The sequence below is a fragment of the Diospyros lotus genome, chromosome 8 (assembly GCF_014633365.1).
Source record: "Diospyros lotus cultivar Yz01 chromosome 8, ASM1463336v1, whole genome shotgun sequence".
NCBI classification, from domain to species: Eukaryota; Viridiplantae; Streptophyta; class Magnoliopsida; order Ericales; family Ebenaceae; genus Diospyros; species Diospyros lotus.
In genome coordinates this window covers 41,842,157-41,858,858 of record NC_068345.1, presented here as the reverse complement: position 1 = coordinate 41,858,858, position 16,702 = coordinate 41,842,157, and the positions used below count along the sequence as shown (strand labels likewise).

Genomic DNA, 16,702 nt, shown 5'->3' with positions numbered 1-16,702 from the left:
TCATTTCATTTTAATGCACCCCAAACGCTTCCCACCGACACCCCGCGCCCCTTTATGATCGCGTAATTCCCATACTACCCTCCTTATCCATACTCCCCACTCTATATTAGCAACTTTGGATTATTAATTACTAAACACAATTAAAGTAATTATTATTATGTTTGTTAGTATTAAAACTTATTACTTAGATAAGCGTAAAATTAAAGGGTAAATTAGTAATGATAAGTTGATAACTGAATATTACTAAAGTTAAACGAAATTGTAAACTATTTGTTTGTTTTGTAATATGAATTTTGAACAAAAATTAAACATGTAAAAAACGTGATTATATGTAAACCAAACAGCCTCCTAACGGCCAACAGTGCGCACAGCACAGCACAGCACGGCCATTCGGAGACACTACAGGGTCACGTTCGTAAATTACGAGGAAACCCAGCACCATAGTCGTCTTTTCACGAGTCTTCCTACTCGCCACCCAGCCCATTACCCACGAGATCACTCACTGCTACCTCTCTCTCTCTCTACACACTGAAACAAAGCTACCCGTTTTTCTTCGTCTACACACACACTCTGAAACAAAGCTACCAGTTTTTCTTCGTCTACTTTTATTCAGAGAGAGAGAGAGTGTCTCTTGCTTTTCTTTCTCAATTTCGTAACAATGGGGACTCGGATCCCATCGCACCAGCTCAGCAGCGGTCTCTACGTCTCGGGTCGACCCGAGCATCTCAAGGCCGACCGCCAACCGACCATGTCCTCTCGCGCCGTTCCGTACACCGGCGGCGACATCAAGAGGTCCGGCGAGCTCGGCAAGATGTTCGACATCTCCACCGCCGACCCCACCCAACATACACACCCACATCCGCCCAAGCCCTCGCGTCCCTCCACCTCCTCTTCTCAGCACAACAGCGGATCCCTCAGATCCGCCTCCAACTCCGGACCGATCTCCAAAAAATCCTCCGGCCCCCTGACGCCGCTCCAGCCCACGGGCCTAATCACTTCCGGCCCACTGGGCTCGTCGGCGGGCAGGCGGTCCGGGCAGCTGGACGCCGGCGCTGCGGTTGGGAAGGTGGTTTACGGTTCGGCGGTGACGAGCTTGACTGAGGAGGCGAAGATAGGGTTTAGGGTGTCGAAGCTGGTGATGTGGGTGGTGTTGGTGATTGCGGTGATGGGGTTGGTGGTGGGGGCGTTTTTGATGGTGGCGGTGAAGAATGTGGTGATATTGGTGGCGGTGGCGGGAATTCTGGCGCCGGTGGTGGTGGTGGTTTTGTGGAATTGCGGTTGGAAGAAGAGAGGATTGTTAGGGTTCTGGAGGAAGCATCCAGATGCTGAACTCAGAGGTGCTGTTGATGGACAGTATGTCAAGGTCACTGGGGTAATTTCCTTCTCCTCCTCGTTGATTATTGTGATAAGCATACGATGCCTAATTTAACTACTATTTTTTGCTTTCGTTAAGATTCTTTTTTTTTTTCCTCTCTCAATTTATAGGATTACGGTGAAAAATTTACGGAAATTTTAGTCAACGCAAGATTGTGAAAAGTACAACCGATTGCTGTTTGAGCTGAACCAAAGCTATGTGTTCCGTTTATTTGAATTTAAACATTATGACAATATGACTATGCATTGATGTTAATGTGCATTACTTGCCTTATGTGAGTCATGGCAATTGTCAACTTTGTTTTGGTTTTTGATCTTTTTGTTCAGTGCCCGGCTCTGTAGTCTATTTGTGTTATTGCGGCATGCCAATCAATGATAACTACATCTTCATCTTCTTCCCCAAGAAGGGTTAATAGTTAGAGATAAATATATTCGTAAATGAGAATCTCAACTATGGACATTCATGTTTATATGGTGTTACATTCGAGGAGACTTATTCATATGATTATTACAATTCTACATGCAAGGTGTTCTGAGTAACTTCTAGGTCGAAAAACTCCAGATCTTATATGGTACCTGATTTTGCAACTGCTTAAAATATAGAATTCTATCACAAGGGCTCAATCTCTTCTTGGAACCAAATGTGGGGATAATATGACCAGGGAATGTGCTTCTCAATCCATCATGACTTGACTAAAAGGAAGTTGCAAATTCACTTCACATCTGACTTGTTGCCATTCTTGACCAAGTGTGAGATATTTCGCATTCACTTAAGAGAATCCAATTCTTTACTTGTTCATGAACTAATTAGGTTTAAACAGTTCTAGATGTTTTAATTTACCAATGGGTTTGGTTTAGGCCACAATGTTGTACCCAATACTTGAATTTTTCTTGGAGTAGATGCTGTTATTCAATCCATTTTTAGCAAAATTTTTGGTATGCTTTCCGGGATTGGTAATATTACGAATTTATTTTTTGCTTTCGCATTTTGAATGACAGTGGTGATTGACTTTATAGAAGGAAAAGATTCTTGAGTTAAATACTTGGCAGCTGGCACTAAACCGAACTATAGGTGGAGAATTGAAGGCATCTGGAGGAAACTGAAATTCTTCTCACTACTGAGTTGAAATATTTGTACCTCAATGTCTAATAATTAATTTAAGAAATTCTGGATTTTAGATAGGGATATCTACTTTGAAAACATTGTTCAAGCAACTTTGTATAAATTTCCATTAGTTAATAACCAGACCACTTAGTTCAGCATTCTTAATTGATCTAAGATTCCTGATCAAATGTTTACATATGTAATTTATTTAAAAAGCAAACAAGATTACTTGCGTTGCTGCATTTTAGTTTCAACATGGTTTGTACCTTACTTTTTATGCCTCATAAAGCCAACATGTGTTTTTCTATGCTTCTTCATTGAAGCTTGGTCTTTTACTTCCTCCTCCCCAACCAACATCCAACAACAGCATACCAAGCCTTTATCCACTATGTGAGGTTGGCTATATGAATTTTCTAGCTTTTCATTTATTCCTATATAGAGCTTCACATTCTGTAAGGCTTATATAATTAATTTCAAACCTAAGGATCTCCCACAAAGTTTTTTCATTCTTCCTCAACCTATTTTTCCCTCCCCCCCCCCCGCTGGAAACCAAAAAAATAAATAAATAAATAAATAATAATAACAAAGTGTACCAAAACTTTGTCATTATATATTAGCTTTTGAAGATATTTATATTGTTGACTTACCAAAATTAGCCAAATAGAGATGCTGTAGATTTTGGGGTTGTCTATTGAGCATTTGATAAGGACAGAAATTGCTCAGCCTGTGGGTTTGGCATAATTGAACTGTATTAGGAATAGTTTTTACATGGTTCTGCAGTACTCTTCTAATGCCTTTCTTCTCTGTTTTACTCTAAGCATGTTTCTCTGCTCTTCTTGTATATGCTTTAATAATTTTTGGTTTTTATATTCTTATGCAGGTTGTTACCTGTGGCAGCATTCCTCTTGAGTCATCTTTCCAGAAAGTACAGAGATGCGTATATGTTTCCACAGAATTGTTCGAGTACAGAGGATGGGGTGGGAAATCTGCAAATCCTAAGCACCGTTTCTTCTCTTGGGGGTCCAGACATGCAGAGGTTAATTTTTTTAACTACTCATAAATTCAAATTTTTGTTTTCCAGCAAAAGTTTGAGGGATAATGATACAGTCTAAGATTGTTGCATAGACCAAAACCATCTAGGTTTTGTTTTTGATGGGAAAGCTATGCTAGTTTACTTTATTATGGCAGCTTGTTTGATAATCACATGGGGCACTTGATAATACCTCTGTTGCCTATCAGGGAAGTATTCCCTACATACCTGCATTGGTTGGAACTTGGAAGGATTCAACCAGATGTTTGATGCACTAAATGAGCTCATTAACTTCCGCAACAGCTTGAGCACCTCAATACTATATTGCCTTCCGATGACTTTAGAACTTTTGGGTTCTAGTTTATATAAATTAGTAAAGTAGTGGCCTCAATCCTACCATTAAAAGCATACACAATTTCTAGGGCAGCATTAATTGGGATCAAAAGTGGGTAAATGCTATTACTTTCAACTAAGAATGCCAGATCTTGGGTTTGGATTAACAGAAAGATGTGTGAGCGTGTGTGCAAAAAAGCAATACCCAAATATAGGTTTCCCATCTTAACTCTCCTTTTCACCCTTGACTGTTGGTGCAACACCAAGTGAGCTCTTGCGTTTACTGTCAAGTTTGTCTAATGCTGTTGCTTATGTTATGTAATCCTGTTTTTTTTCTTTTGCTATCATATATTTGCTCTAATGTAGGAATAGATACTGATAATTTCTTGCCTCTTGTGGACAGAAATATGTTGCTGATTTTTATATATCAGACTTCCAATCTGGATTAAGAGCTCTCGTAAAAGCAGGATATGGAGCTAAGGTAGCTGCATTTGTCAAACCGGCGACTGTAGTTGACATAACAAAGGAAAATCGGGAGATATCCCCAAGCTTCCTACGCTGGCTTGCAGACCGCAGCCTGTCAAGCGATGACCGAGTCATGCGCCTGAAAGAAGGGTGAGGAGATGATAGTTTTGTTTTTTGAGTTTATTTTTCTGATGCATATAATCGTCATATTGCTTTTTTAGGTCTTTGAAACTGATTGTTTATGCGATTATTCATCCCTCCTATCATGAATGCCAGCTATATCAAAGAAGGGAGCACCGTGAGCGTAATGGGGGTCGTCAGGCGCCATGATAATGTTCTCATGATTGTTCCTCCAACTGAGCCCGTTTCCGTAGGTTGCCGATGGGCTCAATGTCTTCTCCCTACATATGTTGAAGGGCTTGTTTTGGCCTGTGAGGAAAGTCAAGACAGTGATGTGATTCCTGTATAGGCTCCATTTCAATCCCCAGTTGCAGCTACCCCACCCATATGAGCAAATATGGGGCATCTGATGAAAACTGATATCAGGTGATGCCCAGCCAGCCAACCAGCCCTCGCTGTTCATGCCTTTCTGGATTTAAAGTGCATGGAAAATGGCCATCAAGAGAGCAGGAAATACTGAACCAACCAACCAATCTCTAATAAGAGGATCGTCTTGTCTGTCTTTGTTTGTGTATATTTAATTTTGTCCCTTTTGGTTCAAGCGGAGGTCAGGAAAGGGGAAGAGAAGAGTTTTCCCCTTTCACTTTCACTGCAGCTAGGAAGAAGAAATGTTGTATTGTGATCATTTCACATGTTTGAATCCTAGCCTTATTTTCTTATGTACATATGTAGCTGCTGCGGCTGCCGCTTTCTTTAGTTTTCATTTACCAATGCTTCTCTTATGCTTTGTCTATCTGTTACATGCCCTTCGTATTTGATTGCAGCATGAATAAATCCCAGGATGTTATTTGTTTTCTACTAACAATATTCATTCATATATGGGTATGGTACATCTTATAAGCCTTAATTTTGCAGCTTGTTCTAAACTTGTATACTTTCTCATCCAATGGTTCATCTGTAGACAACCTAATTGTTGAGCATAATTGAAATAGCACAACTGATACAAAAATAATTCCAAGCAGGCTCCTACCGTGTCATCTTGTGAAATCTTGACTGCCATGTGAACTAAACCTGGCAAGCAGGCAGGACAAGGTTTGCGCACTTAGTAGAGGAACTCATCATCTACACATTGCCATCCATGCATCATGCAACATGCATGCCCATCAGGCACAATACCATCAATTTTTTGTCACAAACAATAGGAACATAAAGGTTCAACCAGTTCTCTCAAACTCTTAGCAGTCATCATTCAGGGATATAATAAATATTAATTATTGTAAAAGAATTCCTTTGTGATTTTATTGTTGTATATATGGGAAGGCCACTGATGTTGAGATAATTAAAGTCTAGAAGGGACTCCTCCAGCAACAACCAGAGTTTCTCCAGTTACGTATGAAGCATCATCAGAAGCCATAAACGCAGTAGCCGCAGCTATCTCTTCTGTAGTTCCAAGTCTATTAAGTAAGCTCTTCTCTTCAATGCCCTTCCTCTGACAAATAAAGAAATCCAGATCACAGCTCAGTCCATGAAAACCTAGTGCTCGAGGTCAAGAAACCCGGCTAATGTTTGCACAAGTTAAATATAATACTTACGATAACTTCATTCTTTGTTAAGAACTCGGCAAAGTGGGTTGGTACAAAACCAGGAGCAACACAGTTTACCCGAGTATCAGGCGCCATCTGGGATGCAAGGGCCTGGCAGATAATCAAACAAAAGTAACATGAAATGTAGAAGAAGAAACTCTCGTTGGCTTTGTTATTGTAATCTTAAGAATTAGTTTTTTGAGTTTGAGCTTGAGCTTGAGCTGATTAGATTCATCACTTATCTTTGGTATAACCTTGTGTGTGTGTGTGTGTGTGTGTGTGTGTGTACATACCTATACAACAGCCACAAAAGAATACAAAATACAAATTCTGCTTTTCCTTAATTTTTCTTAATCTTCTTGCTGTTAACAGGCTGGGTCAAGAATTGTGAGAATGATTTAAGTACCTTGGTGAGCCCAAGAAGAGCTGTTTTGGTCACCCCATACATAGCCAGGGCAGCCTCCGGTTGGTAGCCAGCGATAGAGGAGATGAGAACAACTGATGAACCCTTCTGCAAGTGAGGAGCTGCATCCTGTAAGAAAAGAGTGTCAAATTTGGATGAATATGTGGTAAAAAACCAACCATCCCATGTAGCCCCATTAGAACATATATGTGGAAAACAACTATTCTAATTATGTTGCGTGCCGTGTTAATGGGGGCATTCGTCCATCAAATGTGAAAATGCACTCTAATTTCCAGAATGAACACATTCGTCACAAGAAACTCACCTGCAGAAGAAGTATAGAAGCTTTAACATTAATTTCCCATAGCTTGTCAAGGACAGATTCTTTGGTTTCCAAAATGGCATCAGCAGATGGATTAACAGCAGCGTTGGACACAATAACGTCTATCTTCCATATTTCTGCAACCAATGTACCAAACCAGTAACTTTTATTTAGGACTCACATTACAAAATAGTCAAAATAGGAAAAACCAATGAAGCCGCGGAAAAATAAACCTGAAGGAGAAAAAGGCATAAGTATTTGTTTTCCTGGCACTCCAAAGATTGTCTATGTTTGAATGATATAGTACATATCTCAATGTAACTAACAGTTAAAACATTTAAAACACCTAACAATGGAACTGAAAGAATTGGAGGCTTTGATCACTTAGATAGAAAGTATGGAAACGCAGACAGAACTGATAAATGATTTCCAATACAAAATAATTAGATGAAGCTACAACTATTCTGTCGCCTCAGAGAAAGTTCAAATACTGATCAGCTTTATCAAGAATAAAGTTACACCTCAAAGATTCTTAATCTAATCCTCTGCCACATGTGGGTTGTGCTGCACTTCGCATTGGTCATGAAAGTCCAGTTTCTCGAGGAATAACCGCTTACTATTTCTTAATCCACTTTGAATACTTGCTGCTCAATAACACTTCTTCCATAATATCAGTGAAAAATTGTTTGATCCTTAATTGAAAATACTAGCAGTTTGTAGGCCAAACAAAGGGATTCCCACAAAACAAAACACCATGCAGAACCACTAATAAACGATTTTACTTTCACAAGCAAAATCAAAACCGAGGTTTCCAATATTTGTTCACTTACCTGAACGGTTTTTTCTATGAGATTTTTCCTTTGTTGTGAATTTGACACGTGGCAAACCACTCCCAACACCTCAATTCGGCTTGCCCTAAGCTTCTCCACTGCCTCATCGACATTTTTCTGCAGATCAATTAAAGTCAAAACCAAAAAGATTAGAGCCCAGATCTAAATCTACGAAGTCAAACAAAAGTAGTAATCGAATTTGACCAAAAAATAATCCAAAGAAAAGAGTCAAAATTCGACGGAGATCAGATCAGAGAAGAATTCAAGAAGAGAAAAGAAAAAAGAAGAAGAAGAAGAAGAAGGAACTTCAGGTTCCATGTCTTCAAAGAAGATAATGTGATCAAAATTAATTAGAGAGACTTCCATTAAGCGTGAAGGCGGAGGAACCTGTTTGCGAGACGAGATGACAACCGAGGCACCTTCCAAGCCAAGGCGGCGGGCGATGCTGAATCCGATGCCCTGAGTGGAGGCCGTAACAATGGCGACTTTCTGATGAAATCTCTTGCCAATCTTCTCCATGGCGCTCTTCTTCTGCTCGTGTTTCAGTTCAGACGAAGACGACTCGTAGACCCGATTTATTCCCCTACTAGGCGGTTGGGGGTGCGGGGAGATCAATTTATGCCATCTTGATCCGGGTACAACACGGACAACAACATGGGCCCTAATTTTCCGTATTGAAGTCCGAATATAATATAATAGGGATAGGATTTCTTTTAACAAAGCTATCAAGGTTTGGATTTAGGCATTTCACAAGTGACAGATTCTAGTAAGATTGTGACTTCTTGGGTGTGACTGACTGGGTTAATGAATGATTCAGATAGTTTATTATTTTTTAATTCACACAATAATTAAATGGATAAACTTTATTACAGCCAAATAATTAAAACACTAAAAGTGACGTGATATAATTGTATTGAGATACAATTTACAAAGGATGTATTTACTTTGTATACAAATGAAATGATACCATTATCAATTTTTTTGGTTGGTTTCACCATTTTCTTCAATTTCATTCTCTATCCGTACAACCTTCTCTTTGTTTAAAACTAAAAGGACATCCAACAATTCCAAAGGGGCATTCCGTTTAGATGCCTAAGTAGATTCTTACCAAAATCTTGGACCCATCATACTAGTACTAGTTTTGTAACATGAAAGCAACAATGTTTTACTAAAGGACGAAAGACACCTACTATTACAATCATTAAAACATGAATCTAAAAATTAACCTTCTTCACACAGCAACAAAAAAAGCTTTGTTCCTGCGAACTGCTCAATACAAATGCTTTCTCAAATCGGCAGCAATCTCAAGGGCTTAATGCCAATTGGCAAAGGCCTTCGACTTCGAGGAGAAAACGGACAGGAAAGAAGATAAAAAAAAAAAAAAAAAAAATCTACAAAAGCAACACTTATATTACCCTCCAGGACACTTCGTAATTGATTCCTTTAGTCATAAGGATTCCTGAAGTTCTTTAAGAGCTCTGGAATGTCATAACCAAGCATATCATCCACAGCTTGGATCATTTTGGGTTTCAGTTTCTCAAATTTGTCGATGCTGTAGCCACACAAAACCTCCCTAAAATGCTCCACACTTGGAAAATCACCTGCAGGTAGATGGAACTCCCTCTGGACCTATTCGGAAATTTTACAGGGAAATAAGCATATGCCACAGAGTTAATATCAACATCACAAACACATGCAGAGGGTGAGTAAACCAAACCTTTGCAAATACATCTTCAAGATTATCAATAAGTCGTTGTTGAGTTTTGGATTTTCCCATCACTGCAGGCATCTCTTTTTTAAGCTGGCTGATTATGTAGGCATGAATCTTAGCAGCTCGGGTACGTTTTACAAATTCATTAATCTGCAAGCCAAAACAGGGAACTTGACTACCAAACAGATAGAATCACAATGGCTGGCACAAAATAAACCAAAGAGGAAAACATACCCGACGGTCACAAGCCTTCTTTGGAATATCAATCAAGTCTGCAAGCAGATCATCTTGTTCTTTCTCAAATAGATCCTTCCCCATCGGGCCTACAGCTTCTTCATTAACAGGCTTGTCATTGAAGGAGCTGCATGAATCGAGAAGATAAACAGGAAATGAGAATGTTAACATTTTTATCTGAATACACCTAGAGTTACATGGCATACGAAGAACATTGTTGATTTCTGCTCATAAGTACCAACAGAATTATGTGAACATATTATGACCATTAGCCTACCCTTTAAGATTAAAAATGGCATTTATTAGCATTTAAATGGAATTAGCTAAACTATTAAGGCAGTCGGTCAAGAGATTTAGAACTTATTAATATCAGTACTTACAGTTAACAATTCACTTGCACCTTTGGATTAAGTTATGGCTCAGACTCATCAAAAATTCTCTTTGGTTTTCTAATGGATAAAAGTTAATATGGTCGCATAGTAAAGATCACTAGTGTCTATCGTTCTCCTACTATCTCTTATGGACCACATGGAAAAAGAATTACCGAGTTATAATAGGCAACAGTTGGAAAAGAATGAACCCACAAGTTCTAGGTGAAAGAGCAGACTACTGTATTGAAAAAACTCTGCACAAAAAATATAAATAGCAAAACAAAATAATCACACAAAATGCCATTATTGTAGACTACAATGCTGAATCTATCCCATCTAATATTCAACCTTTTAAGTAGAAAACCATGACCATATGCTCAATTGCTAAAAACGGGAAATCAGGTAAAAGATTAGAAGTTTACCCAATGTACACACGGACAACCTCTGGTGTGTTTAAAACTTTCCCGAGCGACCACATTAAGGCACCATAGACTCGCATTAACTATAACATAAAAAGCAGGTTGAAACTTATTTAAACATTCCCATTTTGGTCTAAAATACGCCAAAGATATTGGCCAAAACCTTACTTGTTGGGTATCAACTTGGTCTGCCTTGTTTAAGACAACACGTATCTTGTCATCATGACCACGGAGAGATGAAATCACACGCTTGAATTCATCACTAATATCAAGCTTATGGGGATCAAATAAAAGCAGAATAAGATCACATTTCGCTGCAAACCACGAGATAACACCAGTAAAATCGTAACTCCGATGTGTCCGCTGCTTCTCTCCAGATAAAACTCCAGGAGTGTCCACAAATGTAATGTGTTCTAGAAGCTGTAGGTAGACAGATACAGAGAACATTTCCTTTTCATGGAGTGGGGGAAAAAATCTAGAACTATGAGATCAAAAGTTTGTAAGCAACTTCAAAGCTTACGGGATGTGGCATTTGGGAACACTGAAATTTTGACAAAAAGGCTCCTCCAAAAGTGGTTAGACCATTAAAGGGCATGTCAGCTTGAACAGCAATGGTGTTCCCTGGGATGCTTCTTTCATCAGGTCCAGACTGAGAACAAAGAATACAAGTAGTTATTGAACATTGAAATTTCAAATACTCTACAATTGAACAAGACATTGCCAGAAATTGAGTCTGAATTTTCTTCAGTGAGCACATGGTTTCAGTAGTAACAAATTGATCGAAACAACACATCTGTTCAAAAATAAGGTCTAAAATGAAAATGGATTTTTGTTACCATAACAACAACAAACCGATCAGTTGTAGGCTCTGGTCCAATGTGTGATCCTGTCATGATTAACAAAGAAAAATTGTTAACCAATAAATTTACCACAAATGATAATATCAGCTAAAAAGTAACAGGTTGGGTAAGAAATATGCTAACCTGGGTAGTTACATTTCAGCAAATGTTTTATGAAAGTAGTTTTGCCAGTTGAGTATTGGCCCAGAAGCATAACCATGGGTTTAGCATCAAAATCACTGTTTGTCTGGTACAGCAAACCACAAAACAATCACAAAGATACATTTTGACAATGTAACAAGCACATAAATATATAACAAAATCCAATAAAAAATAATCAATTAGGTGAAGCAGACAAAATGCATTTCATTCACTCACCAATAAGGGAGATACAAAGTCATTGAAACGGTAAGTAACTTCCAGTGGCTTTAGCTTTTCATTATACAATCTCTTCAAGCCATCAATTATGGATGTAACTGCAACAAGTGTTGTTGTCTGGGCAAGAAGAGAAAATGAAGGAAAGAACACATGAAACTAGAAAACAACATCTATTGTGTCTCAATATAATGCTTGTTAATCCACTAGAACCAAAAAGGCATCAATGCATATGTATCAAAAGCAAATACAACATAATCAGTATGTTAGAAATTAGAAGCACACTAGGATCGGTTACTTCCCAAGAGATCACAAAAGATTGCTCCAACAACAATTCTCACAATCTTTCTCTTTTTACACTGCACTCAAGCACTCAAGGAATTCCCTATGATCAGAATATTTGGATGCCCGAGATTGGCGCATTTGCCCTCTATTTATAGAGGTTTGGGGCGCTGGCTACGAGGGATTATTTTAAACCTATACAAAAATCTAAAATGCCCCTTATAATGTACATAAGAAAAACATCTTACACTACTTAGTCTCTCGGGCGAACTCCTCCTTCACAAGACTGCATGCATCCTCTCTTCTAGATACAATCAACTCTATGCAAAACTCTAACACAGTAAACCACACAACCTTAAATGTCATTTAAGAATAACCTTGACAAATCTTATCTAGCATCCCACCAAACTCTTCATGCTCTATATTGGACAATTTTATTTGAATAAAAATTGTAACTTTTCCCAAAAGTAGCTAGGCTATAACAAGAGAAGATATTCAGTTTAGGCATAATGGAAAGAGGAAATAGTTACCTTCTTGGTGGATTTTGATGTAAATAAGTTTCTTGCCGGTGATGGTTGGAATAGAGTACTCCCTACATTAATATCAAGAACCAATTTCATCTACTAGGAACCGATTTCACTAAGACATCAATAGATGAGAATTCTACTAACCATTTGCTTCAGAGTGTCCATTGATTATTAGATCATTAGTCTTCTGTGGAACAGAACAGCAAGAAGAGATCAAGGGGACTGCAAATTCAATTTTTCATTTAACTGCAAAAGAATACTAATAGAAGGGCACTTACTGCTAGCAAATCATTCAGACCTTCCATCAGTGGAGGTTTTATGGGCTCCATATCAACTGTGAGGCAAGAAACTTGTATCAATTTAGGCCAAACAAAGATGTAAAAAAAAGTTCAAGAAATATTTTTAAGCATGGCCCAAACTAGCAAAGAGAAACCAATCATCTATTAAGGATGTATCTAAATTATAAGAGTAAAAAAGCAAAAATATTGGAAGCCATGCATTGTAATGTGGAGAACAATAAATAGAGATATACTAGCTTTATGTAAATCATGTTTCCATTGTTCTCCTAATTTCTTTAACATGTTTAATGTATAAGTAATTATAAATCAAAATTATCTTATTAATAAATGTATCTGGTTTTGTAAAACCAAAACGTGAATTTACGGGATTTCCCTTCAAGCGTCTGATTAAATCAAAACAGGAAGTATTGTGTGCAACATTTTCTCCACCTCTTAGATCATGTCAATGATTCCTTTTGATGACTAACAGATTATTACTGTGCATAGAAGAGTATTGTGATAGGATACCAGATAGCAAATTCAACAACAATCGAATATCAATGGTTTCCAATAATTTGCAGCAAGGAAAAATAAGAACAATTGGGCATTCGAGAGGGCCCCAACTCTCCAACAATCTTCTACAAAATTCCACACCTCTCTCTCACTCTCTTTCTCTTATTTATACCTCATCCTACTCAGCATAACTGCCTCTGGCAGCACATGCTGGTTTGTTACAACAAACCAGCTATTTCCCCTACTATCCTCCACCCATTTTACCTCCTAGCCCCTGCCCCTTGTGCCGCCTTTGGTAGGTCCAATGGACCGGGGGCCTATCATATTGTTTGTTTGCTCAAAACTCTTATTAATTCTCTTTTTTATTAAGGGAGCGTGATAATCATTATCATTTCCAAATGTAGTCCGTACCCAAAGTAATAATGCATCAAAGCCCTCAATAACAGATAGTTCTTTTTTTAACAACAAAAAAGTTCAGGATAGCCTCATGCAAGCAACAAGATCATAACTGTCATGTGTTGAAATTTCTCCATTTAATAAAAAACAGACCACTAGAACAAGCGGAAAATACAACAATTATTATAAACTGCAAAAAAAGATAAGCCAAAAAAATAAATTGAACCTGCTGTTTATTACCTGTTCTTTTAAGGAGATCAGAGGTCAACTCATGTCCTTCTTGTGCCAGAGATATCAACTGTCACCAAAAGCACAGAACGGATTTAGATATTTGGTAATTTAGATCAAATGCAAAGAGGAACTCAAAAGGTACAACCTGCATTGCAGTAATGAACTCCTTAAAACCTAGAAATCCCTGTCTTCTGGTGTCCGCAATTGCCCAAACCTTAAAAAAAAAAAAAACTGTTAGTAAGGACACCCCCGCCCCCCCCCCCCCAAAAAAAAAGCAAATGTGAGCCAGATTAGATGGCAAAAACACCAAACACCACCACATCAAACCTTAATCCCATTAGGTGGGGTCAACTACATGGATTCTATTCCACCAATCATCTCTATCTCTACTTACATAAACATTTATTGCTCTGCTTCTCATATAGTTAAACCATATTAATCATATTTCATGTATCTTGTCTTGAATAGGAGCTAGTCCAACTTTATGATAAGTAATTTTCTAAGTGTATCCTTTCTTATATGACCATACATCCACCTTATCAATCTCACACAGCCAGATTTATAGATGCAGATATACGATAATTCAGAAAGAAACCAAAGCCATATAAAACCGATAAAAGTAAAATTGATATATAAAGCAATAGGAATGAACAATGCGGCGATTAATGAACAGAAAGCTATGTATTACGGGATAGTCAGCAGCACTATTCTCACTCCGGTCAAATGAATTCGGTGTAGAATCACATAGAACGACAGAAATAAGACATTTTTTTAAATACCTATTATCATCCAAGTCTATCCTCATCGCATAACCGATGTCAATATTTATTGTTTTACTCGTTCGAGGTAAAGCGTTAACGAAAACGATTGGTTGAAACAAAAAGGAAGAGACTGACTTTACCTGCTTGAGTTCTGGTCGAGATAGATTCGACATCGCGAAGAACTTCGTGGCGTCATTGCCAGTGATACGGCCGTCGCGATCTAGAGAGAGAAAAAGTAAATGACACATAAATACACATACACACACAGGTATCGATATCGATATATACGTATCAGAAACGATGATTTCCAGAGAGTGAAGAATCAGACCTGAATCAGCAAGGTTGAACCACTCTTGATACACTTTCTGGTGTTCTTTCGAGCACGAACTGACAGGGATCGGTTCGATCTCCATCTGCGCCTGGCCGTTTAGAAACCGAAATGGAAATACTTCCGTGTTGTGGTTACGGTGGTGATGAATACACGATCCGCCGACTTAGAGAAACATTTCAAGTTTGAAATCTTTCGAGAGAGGGAATTTTTCGAGAGACACGGAGAGCCGTCTTGTTTACGCCCTTTATAATAGATTACCCGCTTGGGAAAATTTTATTCGTCTGCCACGCCAATAATATCCGATAGCCGCAATTATTTCGATTCAAGATATTTAAATTTAATTTTTATTCAAAAATTTTGGCCAAACCCATAATTTAATTCTAATGCTTTTATGTTTTGTTTTTATGTTTACTTAAATTTTTTATTGTTTTGATTATCCAAATCATATATTTTTGAATAATTTAATTCTTATATTTTAATATTTTTTTATGTGACAATTCAAATTTTTTATTATTCTAAGTATATCTCTACATTATGTATTTTTGAATTAATTTCACACCTCTCCAATGCATAGTTATTGCATTTTTGTTATTTTGGTTACATTTTGTAAATGTGTAATTAATTCAAAAATACATATTTAGGAGTATAATTAAAATAGCAAAAAATTTGCTTTGTCATACCAAAAAAAGTTAAAGTTTAGGAGTTAAATTACTTCAAAATACATTGTTCATAAATATAATCGAAACAACGAAAAGTTTAAATGACATGAAATGACGGAGGCATAAATATATGTTTGGGCAATAAACTTGTATTTAACTTTTTTATTTTTTAATTTGTACAGATTACCCCTCTAAATAGCATTTGTTAAAATGAGTAAAATAAGATTGTATTTAAATAAGGTTTAAATGTTTTCCGAAACAAGATATAGAATAGTCAAAATAAGGCTGAAAATATTTTAAAATTTTTATCAAACTATTTGTTAATTTTTGTTGGAATGCACTAGAGAACACATGCGTTATTTTTTCTTATCTGTAAAAATCAAGATAAATTTATTTAAAAAATTCAAATAAAAAATCACATAACTTGTTTTTAAAGAGTCACCAAATAAATTTAACAAATATAATAAAAAAATACTTTTATTTTAAATATTTTGTATATCTCAATTTTTTCGATCTATATCTTAACTAACAAACATTAGCTTAGTATATAATTATAAACTCTGAAAACTATATAAAATAGTTAATTTGGTTAACTAATTTGGGTGCATATCTTCCAAAATTTCTGGACTATTTCTTAGAAACATCACCTTTTATTTTTAATTTTTTGATAATTCATAGCCACTATTTTTTGGGTGCATATTAAATAAACAATCAAGAAATTGATGGGCTCTTCAAATTCAATGTAATTTAGCAATATTTATTATGATTTATTTGACTATCTTAATGTAGTTTTAAATATTAAAATTAAAGCAGTGGGACAGTAGTAAGTAGTAGCCCCTTTATTTAATCAATCATGATTTAGTTTGAAATTCAAACTAATTTTTGGGGCAATCAAAAGACCATATTCCCCACCTCAAACGTTCGAGTCATTCTCCACATAATTGCTTGCGATGTGATGGAACACTCTGTAGTATTCCAGACATTGCCTTACGAATTTTAAAAGATCATACGTATGTATATATATACATACATATAGGGGGCAAAATACATATTTTAATCTTGTAATTGTATATTTTTTTATTATTTTAATTATACCATAAATATAATTTCAAGTCAATTACACATCTCACATAATAAAATACCAAAATTACCCCTCAACTACGTGCAGGGGCGGAGCCAAAAAATATTTTCAGTGAGGGCAAAATTTATT

The 16,702-nt window shown here is 36.9% G+C and overlaps 3 protein-coding genes across 3 annotated transcripts; 1 reads left to right on the top strand and 2 right to left on the bottom strand.

The window, feature by feature from the left end:
• The first annotated feature begins 494 nt into the window (after positions 1-494).
• On the top strand, positions 495-5,218 carry LOC127807912 (uncharacterized membrane protein At1g16860). The gene is made up of 4 exons (XM_052346131.1): positions 495-1,372; positions 3,360-3,515; positions 4,246-4,457; positions 4,584-5,218. The coding sequence occupies exons 1-4, from the start codon at positions 659-661 to the stop codon at positions 4,774-4,776; spliced, it is 1,275 nt and encodes a 424-aa protein (XP_052202091.1). The 5' UTR covers positions 495-658; the 3' UTR covers positions 4,777-5,218.
• A 372-nt stretch (positions 5,219-5,590) lies between these two features.
• On the bottom strand, positions 5,591-8,174 carry LOC127807913 (tropinone reductase-like 3). Its single transcript, XM_052346132.1, has 6 exons — positions 7,953-8,174; positions 7,562-7,682; positions 6,739-6,872; positions 6,417-6,542; positions 6,020-6,121; positions 5,591-5,916 (listed from the first exon to the last, which is right to left on the bottom strand). The coding sequence occupies exons 1-6, from the start codon at positions 8,082-8,084 to the stop codon at positions 5,767-5,769; spliced, it is 765 nt and encodes a 254-aa protein (XP_052202092.1). The 5' UTR covers positions 8,085-8,174; the 3' UTR covers positions 5,591-5,766.
• LOC127807911 (EH domain-containing protein 1-like) lies at positions 7,953-15,086 on the bottom strand. Its single transcript, XM_052346130.1, has 16 exons — positions 14,831-15,086; positions 14,643-14,722; positions 13,887-13,955; positions 13,751-13,808; positions 12,602-12,657; positions 12,468-12,510; positions 12,327-12,388; positions 11,518-11,634; positions 11,284-11,386; positions 11,137-11,186; positions 10,821-10,949; positions 10,469-10,720; positions 10,304-10,383; positions 9,511-9,637; positions 9,283-9,426; positions 7,953-9,194 (listed from the first exon to the last, which is right to left on the bottom strand). Exons 1-16 carry the CDS (start codon positions 14,913-14,915, stop codon positions 9,009-9,011), a joined length of 1,641 nt encoding a protein of 546 aa, XP_052202090.1. The 5' UTR covers positions 14,916-15,086; the 3' UTR covers positions 7,953-9,008.
• Between the last annotated feature and the right edge of the window lie 1,616 nt (positions 15,087-16,702).

Excerpts from the sequence above, each read along its gene's own strand:
- LOC127807911 (XM_052346130.1), bottom strand. The coding sequence starts at position 14,915 with ATGGAGATCGAACCGATCCCTGTCAGTTCGTGCTCGAAAGAACACCAG. Across the intron at positions 11,387-11,517 it reads ACTTTGTATCTCCCTTATTG|ACAAACAGTGATTTTGATGC; the intron begins GTGAGTGAATGA and ends TTGCTGTACCAG. Across the intron at positions 10,721-10,820 it reads GTTCCCAAATGCCACATCCC|CTTCTAGAACACATTACATT; the intron begins GTAAGCTTTGAA and ends GTCTACCTACAG.
- LOC127807912 (XM_052346131.1), top strand. The coding sequence starts at position 659 with ATGGGGACTCGGATCCCATCGCACCAGCTCAGCAGCGGTCTCTACGTC. Across the intron at positions 1,373-3,359 it reads AGTATGTCAAGGTCACTGGG|GTTGTTACCTGTGGCAGCAT; the intron begins GTAATTTCCTTC and ends ATTCTTATGCAG. Across the intron at positions 3,516-4,245 it reads GGGGGTCCAGACATGCAGAG|AAATATGTTGCTGATTTTTA; the intron begins GTTAATTTTTTT and ends TCTTGTGGACAG.
- LOC127807913 (XM_052346132.1), bottom strand. The coding sequence starts at position 8,084 with ATGGAGAAGATTGGCAAGAGATTTCATCAGAAAGTCGCCATTGTTACG. Across the intron at positions 7,683-7,952 it reads TCATCTCGTCTCGCAAACAG|AAAAATGTCGATGAGGCAGT; the intron begins GTTCCTCCGCCT and ends ATTGATCTGCAG. Across the intron at positions 5,917-6,019 it reads TAACAAAGAATGAAGTTATC|AGGAAGGGCATTGAAGAGAA; the intron begins GTAAGTATTATA and ends TTTATTTGTCAG.